At 33.8% G+C, this 26,637-nt stretch overlaps 2 protein-coding genes across 3 annotated transcripts in view; one reads left to right on the forward strand and one right to left on the reverse strand.

Moving 5' to 3' along the window:
- The window catches only part of LOC149777730 (uncharacterized), a 263,591-nt gene extending 259,610 nt beyond the window's left edge, over positions 1-3,981 (reverse strand). The window contains exon 1 of the mRNA XM_089938777.1: positions 3,908-3,981. The gene's annotated coding sequence lies outside the window, so the exon portion shown is untranslated. The remainder of the gene's footprint in view (positions 1-3,907) is intronic.
- Positions 3,982-4,183: 202 nt separating this feature from the next.
- Positions 4,184-18,337, forward strand: LOC149777731 (haloacid dehalogenase-like hydrolase domain-containing protein 3). 2 transcript variants are annotated; one of them, XM_089938779.1, is made up of 2 exons: positions 4,184-4,219; positions 14,845-18,337. In XM_089938779.1, the coding sequence occupies exon 2, from the start codon at positions 14,847-14,849 to the stop codon at positions 15,558-15,560; it is 714 nt and encodes a 237-aa protein (XP_089794905.1). In that variant the 5' UTR covers positions 4,184-4,219; positions 14,845-14,846; the 3' UTR covers positions 15,561-18,337. The 2 variants fall into 2 exon arrangements, with proteins under 2 accessions (XP_089794905.1, XP_089794904.1); XM_089938778.1 differs by lacking the exon at positions 4,184-4,219 and adding an exon at positions 4,226-4,765.
- Positions 18,338-26,637: the final 8,300 nt, after the last annotated feature.

Genomic DNA, 26,637 nt, shown 5'->3' on the forward strand with positions numbered 1-26,637 from the left:
TGAATGCCTAGTGTCTCATAACCACTAAACTTACCATAATGAATGCCTAGTGTGTCATAACCACTTAACTTACCATAATGAATGCCTAGTGTCTCATAACCACTTAACTTACCATAATGAATGCCTAGTGTCTCATAACCACTTAACTTACCATAATGAATGCCTAGTGTCTCATAACCACTTAACTTACCATAATGAATGCCTAGTGTGTCATAACCACTTAACTTACCATAATGAATGCCTAGTGTCTCATAACCACTTAACTTACCATAATGAATGCCTAGTGTCTAATAACCACTTACCATAATGAATGCCTAGTGTCTCATAACCACTTAACTTACCATAATGAATGCCTAGTGTGTCATAACCACTTAACTTACCATAATGAATGCCTAGTGTCTCATAACCACTTACCATAATGAATGCCTAGTGTCTCATAACCACTTACCATAATGAATGCCTAGTGTCTCATAACCACTAAACTTACCATAATGAATGCCTAGTGTGTCATAACCACTTAACTTACCATAATGAATGCCTAGTGTCTCATAACCACTTACCATAATGAATGCCTAGTGTCTCATAACCACTTAACTTACCATAATGAATGCCTAGTGTCTCATAACCACTTAACTTACCATAATGAATGCCTAGTGTGTCATAACCACTTAACTTACCATAATGAATGCCTAGTGTCTCATAACCACTTAACTTACCATAAATGATGAATGGTGATGCATTACCACTTAACTTACTGTTATACTTCTATTACATACCAAATCAAAACAAAACATTGCATGTCCATTTATTACAGTATATGTAACTACTGAACTAGGTACAATCTAAATTAACAATCTCAAAACCTGATAAACAGCCACAGTCATGTGACCATATTATGTATGTAAAAAGTTAAAAACACATCAGCACAATCCTGGATATGAAGTGCCAAGCACATTTAAGTATACAAATAAATGATACGCTGATAAAAAAATTAAATTATTTAAGAATATCTATATATTATTCAAATTAACAGAATAACTTAAATAGTGAAAATATAAGCTAATATCATAAAAAGAAGTTTATTAATTCATTTAGAAAGAAGAGGGATTATGAAAAAAAATTTAAATACAGTATGATTAATTATTTATCGAATATTTATTTATTTAAATTATTATAAGTATCAAGAAGATCATAATTTTGTTATATAATTTGAGTTTTGATAGGATATTGCACATTTTTCAATAACATATCAAGGTATAATATATTATTAAAAACAGTGCATTATACATAATAAAAATATTAATAAAACTGTTTATTTATTCATAAAGTGAAACATAAGGCATACAAAGTAAAGATAAAATCAAAAAGAAAATCCTTTAAAAACAAAAAAAAAGCAAATTTTGTTTTATAAACTTTATGCTTTAAAAACGTCACACCCTTCTATGCTTAAACATCATCCCTGGGCAAAAAAGGTTGACTTCATTCAGGTACTATATGTAAACATTGCAGAGGGGATGTGGGGACTTCATCTTCCAATGAAGATAACAAAAGGGGAAAAGGGGGTTTTGAATAGAAAAGGGACTTAGCAAATTAATTATTTTTCTTCATTTTGCTGCACTGATCTCAACCTTGCAACTTTCAACCCGAAAATCATATAGTTCCCAATCAAAGGTTCAATCAATCGACAAATTTGTTAACTGAAGATGGTGGAGAGCTCAAGTTAATGTGCTGAATAAAATTTTGTAACAGATGGACCGATGTATGAACGGCCAGAGACTCCAACATCATAATATACAGGTACATCAGCATTCTTTAGTATGATGGGCACATACAAATTCACACACTATCTAATGTCAAAATGCAATAAGTTACAGGATGAATACATATAAAACTATGATCTTTGTTCATATATATGTTTACTCAGACATGCAACTCGTTACAAAAACATATGCAAGGTTAATTGGTCCTTTGGATCAAAATATTACCAGAACAATGTAGCATATGAAATATATCACATGGTTAATACAGAAACTTTCTCCAGGGCATGGGCCAGATAAGACCCAAGTTGAGGAGTTTGAGTTTATACTCGATTTGAGGATCCTGAGTGCACACCCCAGTGAGGGGTCTGAGTGTACATCCCAGATAATGAGTTTGAGTGTACACACCAGCTCAAACATTAGAGTGTACACCTCAGTTGAGGCATTTGAGTGTACACCCCAGTTTAGGAGTTTGTATATCCCAGTTAATGAGTTTGAGTGTACACACAAGCTGAAGCATTTGAGTGCACACCCCAAATCAGGAGTCTGAGTGTAGACCCTAGATGAGGCATTTGAGTGTACATCCCATTTGAGGAGTTTGAGTGTAGACCCTAGATGAGGCATTTGAGTGTACGCCCTAGATGAGGCATTTGAGTGTACGCCCTAGTTGAGGCATTTGAGTGTATGGCCAAGTTAATGAGTCTGAGTGCATACTCCAGTTAAAGTATTTGAGTGTACACCCCACTTGAGGTGTTTGAGTGAATACACCAGCTAAGGCATTTGCATGTATACCAAGTTGAGGAGTTTGAGTGTAGACCCTAGTTAATTAGTTTAAGTGTACACTCCAATTAGCAAGGCAACATGCAGGAATTCATTATTCTGCAATAAATCCAATTTGTATTAGTCTGAAAACAAAATTTTGACAGCAAAAGTGGGAAGTTAAGAAAAAAAATACAATAATAAGAAATTATTCAAGTTGTAAAAAAGCAGAATTCAAAATGGACAATTATATAGTGCAACCCATGTCTGGTACACTAAAAAAATTAATGCGTGTCACTATTTTTCAGGTCAAAATTTAAGAAACACCTGAAAATTATAGTGTCAACGTAGACCAGGCATGTGCAACTTAAGGCCTGCAGGCTATATCCAGCCTGTGACCTGGTTCTATTTTCTTATTTACACCATAGGGTGTGGCTTTAAAAACTGCTTGCCTGGAGGAAGTTGTACATGCTTAACCTGTATTGTGGTTCGAAATTTTGTAGGGCAAATACCAGTTGCTTTTGTCAAATAAAAAAGTAAGCACAAATTAATGTTCTGCTATACTGACAGTCTTACTTTTTTAAAAAAGATCACAAAACAAAAACAGGATAAAATCAACAATAAAAAATGGCATAGTTTGATATACGTTTCACATTATCCTGAATAAAACAAAATGAAAGAAAGATACCCTTAGTAATACTACCCAATTTTAAGAAGTTATATTTTAAAGCATCCACTAATCACCCTAAACAATTTTTTTGAAACATGTTGTGACTCTGGACCCCAGAATTACAGGATTCAAAGAAAAATGGGGTGGAATGTGGAGTACATAAATATGCTTCTGGCAATATAGGGTGTGCATATGTATGTTTGTGTTGTTCTCCCCTATATCTGTGATACCTTCAAAGTGCAATTTAATTTTAATATTAATTTTGATCAATGCATTAATTAAAATTGATATATTTGGCTGGGGTAAAATAAATATTATCATAATGTAAAGTAACATATATATATTTATTTATTATAACGAAAACCGAGTGAAGTATTTTAAGCTCTGTTTCATCAGTCCACTCCCACCCCATTATGTTTAGATTTAATGTGAAAATATGCCATAAAAAATAAAATTTATATTAATCAATTCATAACATATTAGTACTGTAATTTAAACAATATCTGTCTTATAAAAAGTAGCAAAATTCCAAAAGAAATTGTTCTAACTAAAACGAAGAAACTGACTATAACCGGTGAACCATATCGTTGCCAGGTACGCTAAGAATTATGTTTTCTATTTCTGGTTCATTCAAAAGCCATTGACAATTCACATTGAAAACAAAAAAAATCCACGTTTGACTAATTATGAACTTCACATCTAGTCTAATAACCAATCTTACCTTGTGCAGAGTTGTTCATTCTGCATCAAAAGAAACAGTCACAAAAGTCCGATCCTGTCAGATTTCGTTACGCGCCATCGTTTCAGTGCGGAGCGTCTCTTTCAAAAATGTTAAGTAAACAATAAATATAAGCAAGTTATAAAACATTTATTATTTTTATATTTCTAAAATATTATTATATTATATTAACTAAGATAGTAATAATACATTTTGTTTTATATTATTGGCCATTACAATTAATGTTGTTAATCTCTGCGGACGGTAAGATGTATTTTGTATACATCCGGCGCAGTGTGAGCAGGTCAAATGCAGGTTATAACCATCGAATACTAATATTTACTCGAACTCATATTATTTTTCATGGTCCCTAAATTTGCCAAGAATATTAATTATTTCTATGGCAGCGCACAACATTTGCTTTTGGTTCTTCCTTCTCGCAACACTGACTAACTTTTGAAGCATTAATTAACTGTATGCCGTACCTTCGACTGCTGAGTACCCGGTTTTGATACACTTTACTGTAGCACTTAAGTTCACCTTTTCAGACATTATTCAAATATGCTTCTTTTTTTCCTTTAGCACTCACGGTACTGAGTCAGTTCCTGTAGTAAACCTATGCAAACACCATGCTATTAAAAATTCAATAACTTGACATTATGAGTGCTTATGTTTACAACGTCACGTTTAATGGGGAAAAAAAATTACTAAAGAATTTATCAACAGACTATACGCCGGGGAATTTCTTGAGAATCCCGTTCTACTGGCAAGTTCACATTTTGGATAGTAGACGATTTTGTACGTGTGGGACAGCTTCTTGCAAAATTGGAAACTTTGATCAAAAGGCAGTATTGTTTTAAGGTATACATTTCCATCTGTTATATAATGTATTTTATTTATGACTAAAATATACATAGTAAATAGGATTTTCTGGGTAAAAAATTCAACAAGGTCATGGAGTGGGTCTTCATGTTGACATTTAGAACACACACTTTGATATGCAATTAGGGTAGAAATGTGGGATATTTTTGCACACTTTTTGAATATCACTTTCCTTAATTAAAGGAAGAAAGTTCTTTCTTGATGCAAACTGGATTTTCAACCAAAAACAAGACATAATCCAATGTTAACAGGAATGTCATATCATTGCACAGGATTACCCAACATGCAGGATTGGCTGACATTGTGGTATCAGTATACAGGGATGGTCCTGGCTTTTAAAAAGCTGTTGCCAAAAAAATTGCCAACCTCAATATTTTGTCGCCAATTTTCAAAAAGTGTCGCCAGAACAAGTAGTGTACATTTTTCCAAGTGTTAATTTAGTCTATTAATGTAACAGGCAATGAAAATTACAAAAGATGGGTTAGTTAATACTTTAATTACAACAAGCATTAACAAAATGTTACAAAGTGTTACATGAAGATCCGTCACGAGTTTAGGGCTGCCCACTTGTTGAATGCAGTTTCAAAGTCTACTTTTTCACATCTGTACATGCTGATTCTCATGAAATTCTTGAGAGATGAGATGCAGAGTTTATTTCTGATGTCAGTTTTTATGAGGTTCATCTTACTGAATCCACGTTCACAGTCCACAGTGCCGACAGGTGACACCAGTAGTCTATCAGCAGGCCCCCCCCCCTTTATGGCTAGCTTCACAAAGCTTGTAGTGAATTGCTTCCTAAATCCCAAGAATGATCACTGATTGCTGTATAAATTTTCTCGACAAGCAAAATAGGATCTCCATTCACACAAATGAAACTTACACGAGTCAACACCTGGCAATATTGGACCGTATATATAAGCATAAATTCACACCCAATTTAGGGATTCTTTCACTCCTGTATTTTGAGAAATAAATAATTATTATTAATTATGCAAAACTGGTTTGTTTTTTTGTTGCTATTTCTTGTTGCGGAGTTTAAGTCTCAGTAGCCGTAACACAGATTGATGGCAAAAGGAAAAGATCAACAAGTAAAATGCTGCACTGGCGACAGATATAATTGTGATTGAGATTTTTTTCCATTTGCTTTGTATTTATACACAGTAGTCGGTACTTCAGAGGTTATCAGTTTTCTATGAAGGTTCAGCAAAACTAATGTACTGGTATATGTAAAAAAAAAAAAAAAAAAACAACAGCAGGATTAGCCATTCAATTAATTGTATCTGTTCTATTCGCGTCTTCAAAAGTCGGTCAGTTGTAGGTATAGTTCGGTAGCATGATTGACTGTATCACAGCATACAGTACTCAGCCCAGATGTCAGCATAAGCAGATTATGATGTAACAATGCACTGTAAAGATGGGGTTGTCAATACGAACAAAGGATCATTTGTGTAACAGATTGATTCCAATGCATTGTTTAGTCAAGTTTTTGGCTTCCTTTCGTTCTCCCTTTTAATTTATCCAGTCCAAATCCATGATTGTATGTACAAATTAAATAACCAAAAAGTCTGTCGCCAAAAAAATCGCCAGATGGGATATTTTTGTCGCCAATAAGGAAAAAAAATTGCAATTTGCGACATTGGCGAAGCCCAGGATAATCCCTGAGTATAGATGAAACCTGGATAACAGCTTCTGTGTAGATTAAAGGTTATGAGCTGTGGCATTTTCTGGACCTACATTTGTTTGAAACATGTGCATTCATTTATGCACCAAAGAGGTGCTAATTTCAGTAATGAGAGTTCCAAGCTCAAGACTGTTAAAGGACTGAAATTCCATCAAGGAAACAATGTCTCTATTTTTTTCTTCAGTTTCCAACTAGAATAAGCTCTCAGAAGATTATATTTCCTACAAAATGATTTTCATTATCAACCAATCCTGGCCACCCAAACCCAGATAAATGTATAGTCTATGTTATGTTCACCCATTTCCAGGCTGGTTCCCATTTTTCCATACAGTTAGTACCATGTGTCCTCTTACACTAGTCATCCTTCTAACTCTCATCTACCACAGCCGTGTAATATTCAAGGGTGACTGGTTATTTAGAATCGTCAAGGTGACTGCAGTGATGTACCATATAGATAGACGAGCCCTTGTTGTAAAGATCCATTGTACGTCACTCATTTTGATGCACCTCAGAGAAGACTGTTTCTTCCTGCGGCACATATTATACATTGCAAAGTAGCATCAACAGCAAATAGTGTTATGTATATTTAAACTAATTGTTTGTCTGTTAGTTTTAAAATTTTATTTTATTCCATATGTAACATTGTTTACTGGACTTGACCTTGTCCAGAATTGAGTAACTGAAACATTGTAACTTGTTGCTGACCTTGTTCCAAAATCAGTGACAGTTTTGGTAAACAACTTATAAAAAAATTTTTTTTATCTTTCTCACAGTAAGAATCATTAAGTTCAGTCAAGGTCATACCTGGACTTCATGATTTTAAGCATATGTCAGTTGGTAACAAACTTCTATTTTTCCAGAAGAATGAACTTTTGACCCTCATCCTGGTATCTGTTTTGCATCTTAATTAGTCATATAACTTATGCTCTGATAAAGGTTTAGTCAGTCATGCATTAACACCTTGCACTTTTAAGTTGTATTATGTCGTGACCAGTTTGGGCTGAATTTTTATTTTCTTTCAGTTATTGAACTCAAGTGATTATTTTCCCTGGAAATACAAAAGTGATCTGATACAATTCTTGGACAAAGACATTCACTGGAATTTATAAAGAATTAAAAACTGGAATAATACTTTCTGTGATTCAACAAGAGACTGTTGACACATCAACACTTCATAGGTTATTACAGACGTCGTCACCTTCCATTTTGAATTTCATTTGGATTTGAACTGACATTCACTTAGAATTTTTCATTGATAGGACTTGTATCTTTTAACTTTTAGATTACAATTTGGATTTAATTCACAATACCGTAAGTTCTTTTTTCTCATTTTTCACTTTGTGTTCTAGGGAAAATAAAGTATTTGTTAAATTTTAAAACGCTTGTTGTCTTCACGTGTTTATGTTACTTATTTTAAGAGCATAGACTCTTAACAATAGAAAACTCAAGTTTATAGGAAAATTACATTTAAAATATTATTTAGCATTCTTAAAGTTGTTCTTATATTTATCACGATCTTCATTTGTCACAAAAGATAATCAAATTAGGGAACATCATGTTCACATTATGATAAAAATGTTTTCTTATGATTATACAAAAAATCAGATTTAGTGTATGATTGTTTTCCAATACTTAATTGGCGTTGTTAATGTACAGAACTGCAATCTTTAGCTCTAAGACTGGTTTTCATCCTTCATAATATATATCTGTAAAAGTGCAAAAAATCAGAGACAAGACATATTGTTACAGGAGGCAGTTTTATTTTCATTTATTTTAATTCTTGCCATTATCATACAAATTTATAAATAATAAATTGATTACAATAGTTAAAAATTGAGATTCCCTACTAGGCTGATTGAAAATTTCCTATTAGCATAAAAAATTCTTATTTATCAAACAATCCTCATACATTTTTTTAAAATAAATAATTTACAGGATGCTGATTTAATCATGAAATGAATAATAAGTATATATATCATATAAATTTCCAGAAATGATAATAAGAAAATAAGAAAAGACGCACCTCAGAATGACAGATTCATAAAAAAAAACTTTATAATGCTGTACACCATTCTAAACAGTGTTACTAATGTGGTTATCAGCTTATGAGAAACATGGCCAACAGATGTTGAGTAGCAGACTGGCTGCTTGTTCTGGTGGGAAATCGATTTTGCCCCATCCAAGTAGCTGATAAGGACTTTTTGTAGACTTATTGGTTGGGGGAAAAAAAAGAATTAGTGAAATGCAGTTTTTTCATGGTATGCATCTTTGTTTCATTCCACAGATGAGAATAATAGGATTTTTTCTCTGCATGACTCAGTGTTAAATGAATACAAAAATTGTATTTGTGCTGCCATTGAGAGGCATGTTCTTTCAAGAACTGTGATTTAATTACACTGCATCAGAATAAGGGAGCATCAAATTAGGGTGTCAGACAATAACGTTAGATAGAAGATTTATACTTATCAAGGGCATCATTTTAAATGTCTCATCACTGTGCAAATATAGGTCATTGTGATCAACTTTTCACTTTATACTTCACATTATAATGACTTTGAGATTGTACATATTACCTTTGGTTTCCCACCTGTGATCTTCACCTTCTTTTTATTGTTTTAGAGTCTTGTTTGGACACTCATGGCTTTCTATTTACAATGCTGACCATACACTCAAGGCTTTCTATTTACAATGCTGACCATGAACCCAGCTTGCCTCTGCCTCCTGCATTTGAAAATATAGGTCGTTGTGATCAACTTTTCGCTTTATACCTCTTGTCTCTGCCTCCTGCATTTGAAAACGTATATGTGTCATACCCATGTTAAGACTAAATGATTGAAAACCAGATGAAAGCATTAGTAAATGCGGCCTTATTGAATGAATTAAATGGAGAATACGACAAAATGGTCCATGGATCATTTCACTACTTCTGTGTTGAACTAAAACCCAGGCCCTGAATATCGATGCAGAAGTTCTTTACAGGAAGTCCTTGATTATGGCTAAGGTATTGATTGTGACAAATATAGCCATTGGTTTCACATAGATTGGCTGGGTCAGAGATTGGCATCAGCTATTTATGGGTTCAGTCAGAGAATGGCCTTAGTCGAGATAATGGCCTCAGTCAGAAAAATGGTCTCAGTCAGAAAAATGGCCTCAGTGATAGATGGCCTCAGTGACAGATGGCCTCAGTCAGAAAAATGGCCTCAGCAATAGATGGCCTCAGTCAGAAAAATGGCCTTAGTGATAGATGGCCTCAGTCAGAAAAATGGCCTCAGTGATAGATGGCCTCATTCAGAAAAATGGCCTTAGTGATAGATGGCCTCAGTCAGAAAAATGGCTTCAGTGATAGATGGCCTCAGTCAGAAAAATGACCTCAGTGATAGATGGCCTCAGTCAGAAAAATGGCTTCAGTGATAGATGGCCTCAGTCAGAAAAATGGTCTCAGTCAGAAAAATGGCCTAAGTGATAGATGGCCTCAGTCAGAAAAATGGCCTCAGTGATAGATGGCCTCATTCAGAAAAATGGCCTTAGTGATAGATGGCCTCAGTCAGAAAAATGGCCTCAGTGATAGATGGCCTCATTCAGAAAAATGGCCTTAGTGATAGATGGCCTCAGTCAGAAAAATGGCCTCAGTGATAGATGGCCTTAGTCAGAAAGATGGCCTCAGTCAGAAAAATGGCCTCTGTCAGAGAATGGTATCAGTCATAGATAGCATCAGTCAAGAGACATATGAAGAGCTCCTTACAAACAACTTTTCATTTCCCTGGATCTGTCTAAACTGTGACCATACAATAAAGCAGAATGCCCATGTTGTTCACTCACCTCAGTCGCCACAGAAAATGATATCAATTTTTTGTGTGATCAAATAGGTACACTCCACAAGCAGGCATCCCCAAATGAAATGCTTAAACCATGCATCCCTATATATTAACAAAAAGCTAAATTGTTAAGCATTCTGGATGAGTATTACAACAGGAGTTTTTTAAACGGAATCCTGGTTAAAACTAAAACATCGTAACACTCGGCTGTTTCCCCAGATCATCTAGTTTATCAGTTTACTTACACATCAGGAGCTGGAATCATTATACTTATCAAAGACAAGTTATTGCAACTAACATACACAATTTAAAATGGATTACAGACGTAAGTCATTTTGATATGGCTTTCTATAACAAACCAAAAGAAAATGATGCAGCACATAGTGCTGAAGGACATTTCTTAATTTTACTACTGTAGTTAGAACAATTAATGAAGCATATGAAACTGGATCATTCTCAACTGTTTTGAGACAAGGTATTAACACTTGCATACCCAAGGAGGATAAATGTAAGCAGTACAACCGGACAGGAGAAGATGTTATGGAAACAAGTTTATGGATGACCTCCCTTATAAAGATGAACGCAGTACCCATTTTCTATAGGAAATGGTTTGAACATAATGTAATCTATTTTGGTGATATCCTTTCAGATCAGGAAACTATTATTGACTTTGAAAGCTTTAAAGCTAAATATGGTCTCTGTGTGAGTTTCGTTGCCTTTCAAGGTATCATTCAAAGTGTAAAGTCCTTATGTAAAAGGTTACAGGTAGATATAATGACATTTATCCCTTTCATTTAGAAATTGTATTTCTAATCTCCCATTCATATCAAAAATCTTAGAAAAGGTTGTTCTATCCCAGCTTGTATCTCATCTAAATTCAAACAGTCTTTTTAGCAATGTACAATCTGCATATCGCCCTTGCCACAGTACTGAAACTACTCTTCTAAAAGTAGTTAATGACATTTTCTCTGTGTTGGATAGCGGAAAGATTACAGTTCTCACCCTCCTTGCTTTGTCTGCAGCATTTGACACAATAGACCACAATATATTACTTCACCGTCTCCAGCATGTATTTGGCATTCATGATACAGCCTTACTGTGGTTCAAGTCCTACTTGGTCAACAGGACACAAATTGTATCTGCAAATGGAATACACTCCAGCCCAGTTGATCTATGTTGTGGTGTTCCACAGGGGTCTGTTCTTGGACCTGTTCTCTTCATTCTATACACTCAGTCGCTCTCAAGTGTCATAGATCATCATCCAGTGTCTCACCAGTTGTAGGCAGATGACACCCAAATATACAAATCTAGCCACCCAACTGAAGTTGATGCTACCATCCAGGGTGTAGAGAGGTGCATTTCTGATGTGAAATCATGGATGACATGTAACAAGCTGCAGATGAATGATGATAAAACTGAGGCCATTCTGATCACAACACAAAGACTTTCTAATTCACATCCTTTACCTCAAATAATAAATATCAGCAACACCAACATTAAATTCACACAATCAGTATGAAACCTAGGTGTTACTCTGGACAGTACTCTCACATTATACCAACATGTCATGAACATATGCAAGGCTGCATATCTTGATGCAAGGCTGCATATCTTGAGCTGAGACGCATCAGCTCAGTTCACAAATATCTTTCAATTGATGCCACTAAAACACTTGTGTGTTCATTAGAACTTTCAAGACTGGACTATTGTAACTCAATTCTATCTGGTTCATCTCAATATCTGCTCCATAAATTTCAAAAAAGTTCAAAACACAGCTGCTCGGATCATACTTAAGAGTACCACGATCAGAGCACACCTCCCAGCTGCTCTGTACCCTACACTGGCTATCCATTCGATCCAGAATTAAACACAAAATTTGTTCACTGTGCTACGTTTCACTGTTGGACTCTAGTCCAACATACCTATCCGACCTCACGCGTGTACACACCAGCAAGATACTTATGCTCCTCTTTTGACAATTGTATACTCATTATTCCTACTATGAAAATAAAGTCATATGTACAGCATTCTTTTGCATACCAGGATCCAGCAACATGGAATGAATTGCCCACTGAACTTAGACACAAAGACACAGTGATCCCATTCAAGAGTGCTCTCAAAACTCACTTATTTCGACTGCAAGAACAAACTTAAAGACCTAATAATGTTTCCTACCTTATATATTCTCAGCATGTGTTTTTATGTTTTCTAATTTCATGGTGTTTGTTTTTGTAATCATATCATTATATGTTTTTTGTCTTATAGGTGTTGTCTAATGTTGTAAAGCGCTTAGAGCTTATAAAGATTAGGCGCTATGCAAAGTCCTCATTATTATTAATATTATTATTATTATTATTATTATTATTATTATTATTATTATTATAACAACAAAAGGATGTAAAGACATTACAGATCACTATGAAACCCAGTAGTGAAAATAAATAGAATGAAATTTTCAATTTGAATATAGATATATAGCCTGACATATAAGATAAACTTTTTTAAAATAACAATAAACTGAAAATTACAATGGTATCCATTTCATGTTACTCATAGAATTTTACCAATGAATTAATTTCTGTATAAAATAAAATTATCCAATACTGATAAGCGTACTTCTTTGTATTAATGCCCCAGAAGCAAAATAGTAGATTTGTTTTGGGAATTTAATGTGATAATCAGGCTGTGGAATGTGTCCCACTGGATTCAGAATCAAGTGAATATAAATATTGTGCCGAGTGTAAACACTGGTATATTGGAAGATACAAGTAGAGATGGAATATATGAACATTTTTTTATTTTTGTTTTCTGGTAGCCAAATACTACATTTATATATGTAAAATGAAACAGCATATGCTTAGATTGGATGACTTGACAGTTTTTCTTAAAGACAACTATAATCTAACAAAATATATTGCAATCAAATCTGAAAAGAAGCATATACAGTATGTTGATTTGGTAATCATTATTCCACCAGTAACTAAGGATGATATGTTATAATCCAAATGCATGTTAGGCAACATAACATTATAGTGTACAATGTGTTATAATTCAAATGCATGTTAGGCAACATAACATTATAGTGTACAATGTGTTATAATCCAAATGCATGTTAGGCAACATAACATTATAGTGTACAGTGTGTTATAATCCAAATGCATGTTAGGCAACATAACATTATAGTGTACAATGTGTTATAATTCAAATGCATGTTAGGCAACATAACACTGTAGTGTACAATGTGTTATAATTCAAATGCATGTTAGGCAACATAACATTATAGTGTACAATGTGTTATAATTCAGATGCATGTTAGGCAACATCACATTATAGTGTACAATGTGTTATAATCCAAATACATGTTAGGCGACATAACATTATTGTGTACAATGTGTTATAATTCAAATGCATGTTAGGCAACATAACATTATTGTGTACAATGTGTTATAATTCAAATGCATGTTAGGCAACATAACATTATAGTGTACAATGTGTTATAATTCAAATGCATGTTAGGCAACATAACATTATAGTGTACAATGTGTTATAATCCAAATGCATGTTAGGCAACAACATTATAGTGTACAATGTGTTATAATTCAAATGCATGTTAGGCAACATAACATTATAGTGTACAATGTGTTATTGTATTTTTATTATAAACTAATTGCTAACTATAAAATATTTCATTCAGTCTGATTTGATGGTAAACTGGAACAAAAAGGACTATAATATCACAAAGTCACTTAGATGCTGTATGTTTATATTTGATTATTGAAAATGGGATTGTGTACTATATGAATGTATGTACATTTGTTTATTTGTGTGTGTTATGTCTTTTCCTACACTACACTAGAAAATGATATGCAAAATGGGTGTATATGTGTGTGTATACATACACTGTATATGTGTCCATACATAGTAAATGTGTATACATACACTGTATATGTGTATATATACTGCTCCAGTGGCCTAGTGGTTAGAGTGTCTGCCTCAGATACAGAAGGTCACATGTTCGAACCCCGGCCAAGTCATAACAGAGACTTTAAAAAATGGTTCTAACAGATACCTCACTAGGCGCTAAGCATTATGAGGCTAGTTTTAGGACTGGTTGGCCTGGTATCAGGATAATATTGATGGGTGGGTCATCATGCTATGTAACTGTGGCATGATGCCCCTGTGCTAGACATCACTACAAACTGTCACATTGCAGGCATTGTAGTGATATGACTGAAAAATTTTTAAAACTATGTTTAAAAAATGAAATCACACATACTCACACACACACACACACACACACACACACATATATATATATATATATATATATATATATATATATATATATATATATATATATATATGTATACATAGTTTATAAGCATGTGCATACATACAGTGTATTTGTGTGTATATGTTTATACATACATTGTTTGTGTAATACATAGAATCTGTGTGTGTATATGTGTGCATTCATTATATGTTTGTGTATACATAGTGAATATTTATAATTGATGCATTGCCCCCTATTACTCATTCAAAGTATTTTCTTTTTTTTTCAGAAATGACAAAACTCATAACTTTTGATATAACAAACACAATCATCCGAGTTATGGGAAGTGTTGGCCAACAGTATGCCAATGTGGCTAGCATCTATGGCCTAAAGGCAGATGCCAGCAATCTGGACCAGTCCTTCAAGTCAGCATGGAAGAAACAAAATGCTCAGTATCCCAACTTTGGCTGTCAGCAAGGTCTGTCATCTTACAAATGGTGGACAGACTTGGTGAAAAACTGTTTCACAGAAGCAGGATATTCGGGGAATGACAAGTTGCTGACAATTGCAAATCATCTTTATGTTCATTTTTCCACATCCAAAGGCTGGGAAGTTTTCCCAACATCCGTCATTGCAACACTAGATGAAATCAAAAGAAAATATCCCACAATGAAATATGGAGTAATATCCAACTTTGATGAAAGACTAGACAACATTTTACAGTCCTTGGCAATAAGACATTATTTTGACTTTGTTTTGCCATCAGGACTTGCAAAGGTTGCAAAACCAGATACAAAAATATTTCATTTAGCTTTAGATATAGCAAATGTGCGACCCTCAGAGGCCATACATGTTGGAGATAATGTAACTAATGACTATTTCGGAGCTCGGGGTGTTGGAATGACGGCGTTGTTATTGTGCCATGTTGGACAATCTGTGCCGAAGGAGGTTGATGAAAGTTATGTCATTCATAGTCTAAGTGGAATCTTAAATCATATAACATAAATTTGTATTTCAAATCTACCTCAGCCTATAGAATGGTAGTCAAAGTCTAAATGATATGCCATGAAGGTAGTCACAGTGTAAATATTCTGTGAAAGTAATCACAGTGTAAATTATATTCCATGAAAGTAATCACAGTGTAAATTATATGCCATGAAATAAATCAGAGTGTAAATGATATGCCATGAAGGTAATCACAGTTTAAGTTATATTCTATGAAGGAAATCATAATACAATTGATATTCCATGAAGATAATCACAGTATAAATGATATGTTATGAAGGTAGTCACAGTAGCAATGATATTGTATAATGCAATTGCAGTATAAATGATATGCTTTGATGGTAATCACATTATAAATGATATGCCACGAAGGTAATCATGGTATAAAGGATATGCCATGAAGGTAATTACAGTATAAATGATATGCCATGAAGGTAGTCACAGTAGAAATGATATTATATAATGTAATTGCAGTATAAATAATATGCCATGATGGTAATCACATTATAAATGATATGCCGTGAAGGTATTCATGGTATGAAAGGATATGTCATCAAGGTAATTACAGTATAAATGATATGCCATGAAGGTAATTATAGTATAAATGATATGCCATCAAGGTAATCACAGTATAAATGATATGTCAATGAAGAAGATTGAAGCATATTTAAGAAGTTCTTAAAAGATATGTATATCACGCAAGGCATCAGTTAATTCAGTTCCAAAATTTTGTATTTGCCTTCAAGGTAGTCACAGTAGCAATGATATTGTATAATGTAATTGCAGGATGAATGATATGCCATGATGTTAATCACAGCATAAATGATATGCCATGAAGGTAATCACAGTATAAATAATATGCTTTGAAGGTAATCACAGTATAAATGATATGCTTTGAAGGTAATTATAGTATAAATGCTATGCATTGAAGGTAATCACAGTATAAATGATATGCTTTGAAGGTAATCACAGTATAAATGATATGCCATGAAGGTAATTATAGTATAAATGATATGCCATCAAGGTAATTACAGTATAAATGATATGACATGAAGGTAATCACAGTATAAATGATATGTCAATGAAGAAGATTGAAGCAGATTTAAGAAGTTCTTAAAAGATATGTATATCATGCAAGGCATCAATTAATTCAGTTCCAAAATTTTATATTTGGGAGTCTGTTGGTTCAAAAAGTTATGTAGTTTAAATCTGGAAGTTCATGTAATCATATCATTTTGGGTTCTTCGGTAGATAAATAGTTCACAAGAAAAAAAGAACAAGACTTCAACCATGAAATTTAAACAAAATCTAAACAACACAGCACAGGTGATAAAAGAGCTTTGTGTGTTTGTGTGCATAAAAAAAATGAATAAATATCAGTAGTAAAAACATAATAAGATAAACAGCAGGCATCATCTATGGTTTGTTTCTGGCAGTATGTCTTCAGTCTTTCTCCTCTCTTGACCACTTTGATCTGACAAGTCACTCATAATTATCGGTAGTATCTTAAGGGAATGGTATGGCTAGTGTCCATCCTCCATCCACATTGCATGTTACCACTCAGAAAGGCGTTTGTTTTTGGACAAATTTTAATCAGACTTGGACACATTCCAAATTCGATTGACATCTATTACCATTAAAGCGGTGATCTTGCATTTTTTGGGCTAAGTTTGTTATCTTACTGGAAACCATATTTCTAATTTCGCATTAATGAAACTTGAAATATATGTTTATATCATCAAGGTCTCTGATGAGTTTGATTATGGATGAAATCTACAGACATTAATGAGGTGATTTAGCATCTAATTGACTGAGCTTGCTACAGTTCTAAAGTGTGTATTTCTAACATGATTTTGATCAAAACAGGAATATTTGCTTATAACATTTGTGTGAGAATAGTGTAAAAGTACTTTCCACTTTTGCTATTTATAACAACTTAATATGACCCCATTTCCAAGAAAACAGACAGGCTTCTTCGAATGTGAACTTTGCCTCACAGATTCATTTCATTGACAAGCTAGTTAAGATGTGAACCAGTCTATACTTTTAAAGAAAATGGCACCAGATGTTACGTGAAATGCTTTACATTGCAAGTTGTGGATGTTATATGACAAAAAATGTTAGAGCAGATTGATCTTTTCAAACTTCAAAACATGTCAGATCAGAAAAAAAGGAATCAACACCACTTTAAAAAAATTTAAAAGAAGTATACAAGATTAATGTACTACAGCAATCAGATCACCTGACCTCATTGCAGATTTCCAGTTCACAATCATTCAGCAAAATTTATACACATTTAATGAGTGCAGAATATAAATAATTTTTCAGTATATTTTGTGCTTTTATTCTGGTTCTAATCCATATGGATTTTGTCCTTTGTGATGAGAATTCTGACCAGCTGCAAAACCAGGTTAGTAGTAAAAATGTATCTTATTCATACATGCTGTAGTTCAGGCCTGTAATATAGAGATTACACATTTGAAACCCAAATTTTGCTTTTTTGCCAGTTAGTAATAATTACACTTATACCCCTTGGTGGGTTGGCATGTATGTATAGACTTTTAACTGGTACAGTTTCCCTGAGTTTGATAGTTAGCGAGATCCTTTTATAGTGATGAAGTGATCATGAATCTATTTGCTGAGATACTTAGCACTTTAATGACTTTCTAATCCAATTTGTCAAAAGTTTAGCAAACAGTCTTGTCATCAAGGTATCCAATGAGTTTTATTATAAGCCAAATGTGTGCATATTAATAAACTTCAGCATATAAATAGTTCTCAATTTGTTTGCTGTATAATTAGATTGATTCATCTTTGAATATATCCTTTCTCTCTCTCTCTCTCTCTCTCTCAGAAAGTAAGGGAAGTAAACCAGTCTGTAGACATTTTGAATCACAGGGTTGACAGCTCTTTCCTGTAAAAAAATATACATATTTTGAATAATTTTCCAGATACATTATACACATATTTGAATTTAAAAAATTAATAATTAACAAAATAATGCACCTTAGAGATTAAAAGGAATAATGTGTACTTGGGTAATGGGATACCTACTGTAAGAATAGTTGTGATGTGCTCATCCAAGAGAGAGAGAGAGAAACAGAAAGAGTAATACAAATTAAGGTGACAGGTGCTCAAAAAATGTACTTACTATTAGAAATACTTTCAAAAGAAACTGAATTAGAAAATAAACTGAAAGTCACTTTTTAGGAATACCCCACAGTGCTGACGGGACTAAGATTTGTTACTTTACACACTGAAGAGGCAAACAATTAAATGCCCCCATTCTTCAACTTGAGAAGCTTTCATCTATAAACATGGCATATAGGCTTTATATATCACCGACCATGTCCCAGATGCGGTCAAGCCAGACACGTGGCATTGATTGCTTCAATCCAGCCACTACCAAACAAGCGAAAATCTGTGGCGTAGAGGAAAAAAGAAGAAAATAAACTTCATTAATTCGTTTTTTTTTTTCTCGAAACTATTTCAAACTTACAACTGGACGAAAAGTTTACAGGAAGAAAAAAAAAATTGAGGAAAAACCCACAGAGGAGGACACTGAAAAGGGTGAATCAACAGAAAACCCTACAGAGGGGAATATGGGCGACGGCCAGGGTGAATCAACAGAAAACCCTACAGAGGGGAATATGGACGACGACCAGGGTGAATCAATAGAAAACCCTACAGAGGGGAATATGGGCAATGACCAGGGTGAGACGACCAGTGTGAATCAACAGAAAACCCTACAGAGGGGAAAATAGGCAATGACCAGAGTGAATTAACGAAATTAAGTTGAGATCAACGTAACGAAAAAAAGGAAGAAAGAAACAAAACAGAAACAAACAAAACAAAAAATCGTTAATAATCAGAGAGGGTTACGGAATCGAAGGGAGCAGCGGATGAAAGATAACGACCTCCTGCTACATCAATCATTTACAGCGTATTGATTCGATCAACCATAGCAAATATAAAAAACAATGGAGGTGGAAATTAAATATGACCTTAATAATATTTTTTATTGATTTCTAACAACTTTTTTTTCCATCTATAACAATCAAGATAAATGTTTAGAAGAAATATGCACAGGAAACGGCAAGAACAATAAATCGATCATTGGCAAATGGTCACCCAATTTTTATCACAGTGGTTGAGGAAATAAGCCAACAGGTTGTAATGTCTGAGGGGAGGAACACATATGTCCAAGTTTATGTTGAAACACAGTTTAGGTCTATCGACAACGAAAGGCGACCTGTCATCGAGAATTTAAACAGGTAAATACCTATCAGGTCGGGCTGAGGTGGTGGGGCCCATCACGAATAGATATAAACAGGGCCGGCGCCAGACCCGGCCAGACTATCTGGCGCTCTAGGCAGGGTTAGATTCTGGCGCCCCCCCCCCCGGAAAATATCAATTTCCAAATTTATAAACAATAAAAAAAATGTAAAAATGCGTCCCCTGAAATCAGCGCCCTAGGCAGCTGCCTAGTTTGCCTATATGGTAGCTCCAGCCCTGGATATAAAATCATTTTAACTTTTCGGATTGGGAGAGAGCACCCCAAAGCCCTGCTAGTGTTCTGGACATGCCCACACAAAAAAGACACTAAAATTCCTTTATAGCTGAGTCAGCTTAAGTAAAATGGACTCGTGTATTGGGCAGTTTTCACATCAGGCATTGTATATGCGTATCTGATGCATGCCATTAACATGAGTGGACGAGAAGATAGCAATTGATAATTTTATAGCTCAGAAGTGCCTTACATGCAATGTTTTTAAGATAGGTTTAAGGTATCTCTGATGCATATCATTAACCTGAGTGGACGAGTAGACAGGTTTAAGGTATCTCTGATGCATACCATTAACCTGAGTGGACGAGTAGATAAGTTTAATGTGTCTCTGATGCATACCATTAACCTGAGTGGACGAGTAGATAAGTTTAATGTGTCTCTGATGCATACCATTAACCTGAGTGGACGAGTAGATAGCAATTGATAATTTTATAGCTCACAAGTGCCTTGCATGCAATGTTTTTAAGATAGGTTTAATGTATCTCTGATGCACACCAATAAAGAATTGACAGTAATGAAAGTTACATTTGATTAGAGGCAATGTACAATTGCAGAATATCATAAACTATGTGTCCATTATAATTAAGAATAAGAATTGATCCCATGACTACAGAGTTATTATGGATCATCTTTTTAGCCGCACGGCTATAGATCATTTTTGGGTAAGTACATTTTTTTCTGAAATAGATTTTTGCTCTTATTAGAAATACATATTGTAAAAGCATGTATGTTTAGAAATTGATCCGGAGTGAATTATTTATTTAAAACTTTACCACACTGGAAATTCTGACATATTTTGGAAACAAGTTTGATATGTTTTGGTAAAACAGATTTCACAGTTACGGGTAGTCTTATGTTAAGATGACTGAGCTTTTGCCATTTGTGCGTTAACTTATCACAAATATGTTGCATTATTTTATGACATTTTAAATTCAGTGTTATTACTAGCAAATTATTTGACATTTATATTTATATTTTGTATTTTTTTAGCTTTAAGAAATAGAAATACTCCGAATATGTGTTTCTTCTGGAGCTCTTCCAAATTTAAGTACCAAGTTAAGATAAAATTGAAATAAAAATGCAATTAAAAGGGTCAATTATAATTTCAATTCGCGTGAAAACCATATAAATCTGTTGACTACAATTAATGATTTTGTTCGAAAATTCAACTTGTTAAGATTTGGGATATATTTGATTATTTGCAAGAGAATACGTATATTATTATTAGATTATAGTAAAATTATCAAAATGGAAGATCGTATATACAGAGGATGTATTCTTACAACACTAGAAAGATAGGCTTATTGAAATGTTCAGCCCATCAGTAATCCATTAGCAGGGAAACAATATCAGGATCACTTGTTTTCGTTTGGTTTATTTTAATGTTTTATGGCACAGCAACACATGTAGGTTATTTAGGACAGAGGCAATTGGAGTAAGTGCCTTACCCAAGGACACCCAAGTGTAGCTGACCAGGGTTGATTTGAACCAGAACCAATTCGGTCGTGAGTCCGGCACGCTGACAACTGAGCCACATCGCTTCCCACATTTTTATCTAAACATATGGTTTTGTTTTAGATAAGCCATGATTTTAGCACTTTACAAAAGACGAAATCGATGTATTGCAAGGTCGTTCACGATATATATAAATCTGAAACATTCTGGCAGCTGACTTTGGGTCTCCTCTCTCCAATCAGAGAAAAACATCGGTACATTCGGACTCATTTTCCACTGTCACTCTTTCACGTTTGTAAAATCTAATTTGTAAGCACTAATCAGAAATAAAAATGCTAAACCACTAAAAGAGCCACACGTCTCACCTCTCCATTAACACGTACCATATGCACTCTCTATAAGACGAGTCCAACTATAAACAATGACATTGATCTGCTGTCGCATAATGCGCTGGCGGATCAGATTATATGGTGTTGTATTCTACTCTGAACACATTGTTGAGACCCAGATCTACCGGCACATTATGAGACGTCAAATCTGGGTCTGTAGAACTGGACTTCACTTATTAACAAGTATAGACCATTATCGTGATACCAATCATACGTTTGGTCCTATAATAGAAACATCTGTCAATTAAAATATGTGTCTAAAACACAAATATATGAAAGCTCTGAAAACTATTCTGCTCGTCGAAAACAATTTAAATCTTTGAAACCTATATCAATACAGAGAAACATATCCTTTATCAATGGAAACATATCCTATCTCAATATCGAGAAACTTATCCTATATCAATACTGGAAACCACATCCTATATCAATACTGGGAACTATATTCTATATCAATACTGCGAACCGTATCCTATATCAAAATTGGGAAATATATCCTATCTCAGTATTGGGAACCGTATCCTATATCAATATTGGGAAATATATCCTATCTCAGTATTGGGAACCATATCCTATATCAATATAGGGAAATATATCCTATCTCAGTATTGGGAACCATATCCTATATCAATATAGGGAAATATATCCTATCTCAGTATTGGGAACCATATCCTATATCAATATAGGGAAATATATCCTATCCCAATATTGGGAAACATATCCTATACATCCATATTGTGAATTTTATGCTATATCAGTATTGAGAACCATATTATATATCAGTCTGTTCAAATTTAAGTAGTAATGTCTGATATTTATACAAGTTTCAGATGAATAGACTTCAAGATGGCATTGGCACTGGTGGTCTTTTCAATACTGTTCTCAGGATTATAATCATCGGTGCATAAACATGATTTTGAAAAAATTGCACAGCCTACTCCAAAAGGTTTCACAGCCCACTCCAAAAAAATAGACAACAACTACAAAAGGCTGTACAGCCCACTCTAAAAGGCTAGACAACAACTACAAAAGGCTGTACAGCCCACTCCAAAAGGCTAAACAACAACTACAAAAGGCTGTACAGCCTACTCCAAACGACTGTACAACCTACTCAAAATACTCTACAGACAACTGCAAGATATACAGCCTACTCCCAAAGACTCTACACTCTACTCCAAAAGGTTATACAGCCAACTTTAAGAGACTGTACAGCATGCCCAAAATTTCTACGACATACTCCCAAAGATTATACAGCATACTCCAAAATACACTACAGCCAAGTACAAGAGATTGTACAGCCTACTCCAAAAGACTACAGCAAAACACCCCCCCAACCACCCACACACACAAATGTATGCCTGCTCTATATCACTGCGGCCTATTCCAGAAGACTGTATGGCATGTTATGAAGGAGTTTGGAAGAATAATAAAGATGTTTTTATTTTTCGTTCCAATTGATAACAAAGTTACATTAACTGTTTCTAACGAATAAATAGCTACGTGTATAGACTTATCATTTCGCTTTAGTAAACTCCTCACACATCAAAAGTCAAGATGTTTTAAAAGGTCAATTGATTTCACGCCAAAACGATAACGCCGTTTACACTGAATGGATTTGTTAATTAAATATCAGTGGTAGAATATTATCCTAACAGATGTCACAAATGAAAAACAACATGTTTTCACCGGAAAATAAAAAAGCAAAACCGAGTTTTTAGCGACCCAATGTGAGCATTACACACCCCTTATGGACATTTATTACAGATGCAGGGCAAGGCGAACAAGGCAACCGCATTGGGCCCCGCTCTTTCAGGAGCACCGCGCTGCTGGCTATACTTTTTTTTTTTAACTGTGGTGAGACTGAACAGATTTTTTTGCTTGGGGCCCCGCTTATCGCTTGCTGCCTTGGGCCCCGCACATCCTAGGGCCAGGCCTGGTCAATAAAATGTGTAATGGAGCTCTAATGTTAATGTACCGAATTGACAGTTGTAAGGAACTAACAATCATACTGCACCTATCTACATCAAAGTAAAATACATGCAAAATAGTTAAAAGTGAGTCTCCACAGCAATTTGATATCATGTACAAGAGTTAATACAGAGAGTGACCTCTTTTGAATCACATAGAGAACTAACCCGCCCATCCCCACATACATACATACATACATACAAAGCCTTTAAACGTAAGAGAGATGACCCATGCCGGAAAAGAGCAAAACACTTGGATAAGTTGGTAGAATTTTGTGTCTTAATCAAATGAAATATTTGTAAAATTAAGGAAATTAGTTCTTTATATCCCTTCATTGACTTCTAATCTGACTGGTTGAATCCCTTAACTGATTTCTAATTTGACTTGTTCATGCCCTTAACTGACTCCTAATCTTAGTCGATGCCTTTAACTGACTTATAATGTGACTAGCTAGCCGACTTAACTATGATACAAGTGTAATGTATCCATGAAAGTCCGCTAGTGTAGAAACCAATTAATCTGAACTAGTCGGCATTTAGCAGTTTTCGAATGGATTTCGGAGAATTGTATAACCTTTAATAAGCTAGAAGTTTCGTATTCAGAAAACATAATAACCTATTTCTACTATTAAGAAAAAGTAATAACCTATTTATAGTATGCAGTAAACGTAATAACATATTTCTAGTATTCAAAAAACGTAATAACCTATCTATAGTATACAGGAAATTTAATAACCTATTTCTAGTATTCAGAAAACGTAATAACCTATTTCTAGTATTCAGAAAACGTAATAACTTATTATAGTATACAGAAAACGTAATAACCTATTCCTATTACACAGTAAACGTAATAACTTATTTCTAGTATACAGTATACGTAATAACTTATTTCAAGTATCAAGAAACCGTAATAGCCTGTTGTTAGTAAACAGAAAACGTAATAACGTATTCCTAGTATTCAAAAAGGTAATAAACATTTTCTAATATTCAGAAAACGTAATAACATGTTCCTTGCATAAAGAAAACCTAATAACCTGTTCCTAGTAAACATAAAACGTAATAACATATTTATAGTACTCAAAAAAACGTAATAACCTGTTAATAGTATAAATAAAACGTAATAACCTATTTCTAGTATTGAGAAAAAACGTAATAACGTATTCCTATTATTCATAAAATCTAATAACCTGTTCCAAAAACAATTCGTACAGCTTAAATTCAGTCTGGTTATTCTTTCCAAAATGTTCCTTTAAATAAAATACGAAAGATATTCAGTGACTCGGAATTTTATTTTTGTATTTAAGCTGTGCTCAGTACGCTGATAGTATGTTCCATTAAGATATCCTTTCCCAGGAATGGTCGGATTCGTTGCCGACACATATCAAGCAAGAATAAGATTGGTACATTAGAAAAGTACCAATGGAAAAAGTAAGAGCAATGATGTAACAAAGTTGTAACTGATATTACTATGCATGGAATATGTACAATTAAGGAATTTACTTTGTTTCATATAAATTTTGTTGCATGGTTTGTTTTGAAGGGTATTTTTTAACGCATTATTTTGTCCATGAGTGATTACGATGTGTGGTGTAGGACAGAAAAGTATTTTAACTGGTAGAACATACTAGAAAGTTTCATAATCGCATGAAGAAGAGTGTGATAGAAGCAGAAGTGAAAGAAAAATATAATTAAAGAAGGAATATGCAAGTATTGCCTACATTGCTTTGTACGTGTATATAAGGAACAAAGTTATGAAATAAAGCAAAATGGAAGAACTTAACATCATGTACATAAACATAAATAATAACAGGAAGCGAAAATTGTATATATATATATGTTTATTAGTATGAAAAGTATAACTGGAGAGTACGGCATGTTAGCTCTGACATTAAATTTCACAAATGTAGTATATTTTAATAGTAAGTTAGTCAAGGTTGTTGAATGTTTAAAAGTCATGGTTAGTCGTCTAAATATAACAGATCCAGATGTGTTGTTTTTTTAAATAATGAAAATACTTATATCAGTAGCACTGATGGCTAAGAAATATTTCTGATGTGTTGTGGTACTACCTGTGCAAAATCTAACCTTACTAATTTGAAGACTTGGAAAAAGAAATTTGTTGGACAAAACCAGTCTGTAAGTATTTGTACGCATGAACAAAACATAGATTTAACATAAATAACTTTATCGATCCATCTTTTTTATATATAAACAGCTTCCATAATTTACAAGATTTTTCATTTAAGGCAGTTGATATTGTTAATTCAAGAAAAGAATGTGTTGAAAGAAACATATTGGATTCGCTGTCTGGATACTATCTTTCCAACAGGCTTCATTCTAAGAATATTGATCTACTTTATTAATAAAATTGTTGCATTTGATCACTTTGATTGTTACTGGAGACTAATTATCGATAACTAATTTGCTTGGTTTGTACTCATTTTAGATATTTTACCTTCAGTATTAAGGGGTATTTCTACTTCTTAAAGGTAACCTATAAAATGCAGCTGTTATTATTCTTTTTTGGGTTATATTTTCTTTTCCATTATATTTTATTGTCATATTGACATGATAAAAGCTACAAAAGCGTATCTTCGTAAAATGTATACATGCTTTAATACAAAATAATTGCATTCCCTTACTGGTCTGCATATATATATATATATATATATATATATATATATATATATATATATATA

The sequence above is a fragment of the Sinohyriopsis cumingii genome, chromosome 17, assembly GCF_028554795.1.
Source record: "Sinohyriopsis cumingii isolate HCF-2022 chromosome 17, ASM2855479v2, whole genome shotgun sequence".
In the NCBI taxonomy this organism is placed as follows: Eukaryota; Metazoa; Mollusca; class Bivalvia; order Unionida; family Unionidae; genus Sinohyriopsis; species Sinohyriopsis cumingii.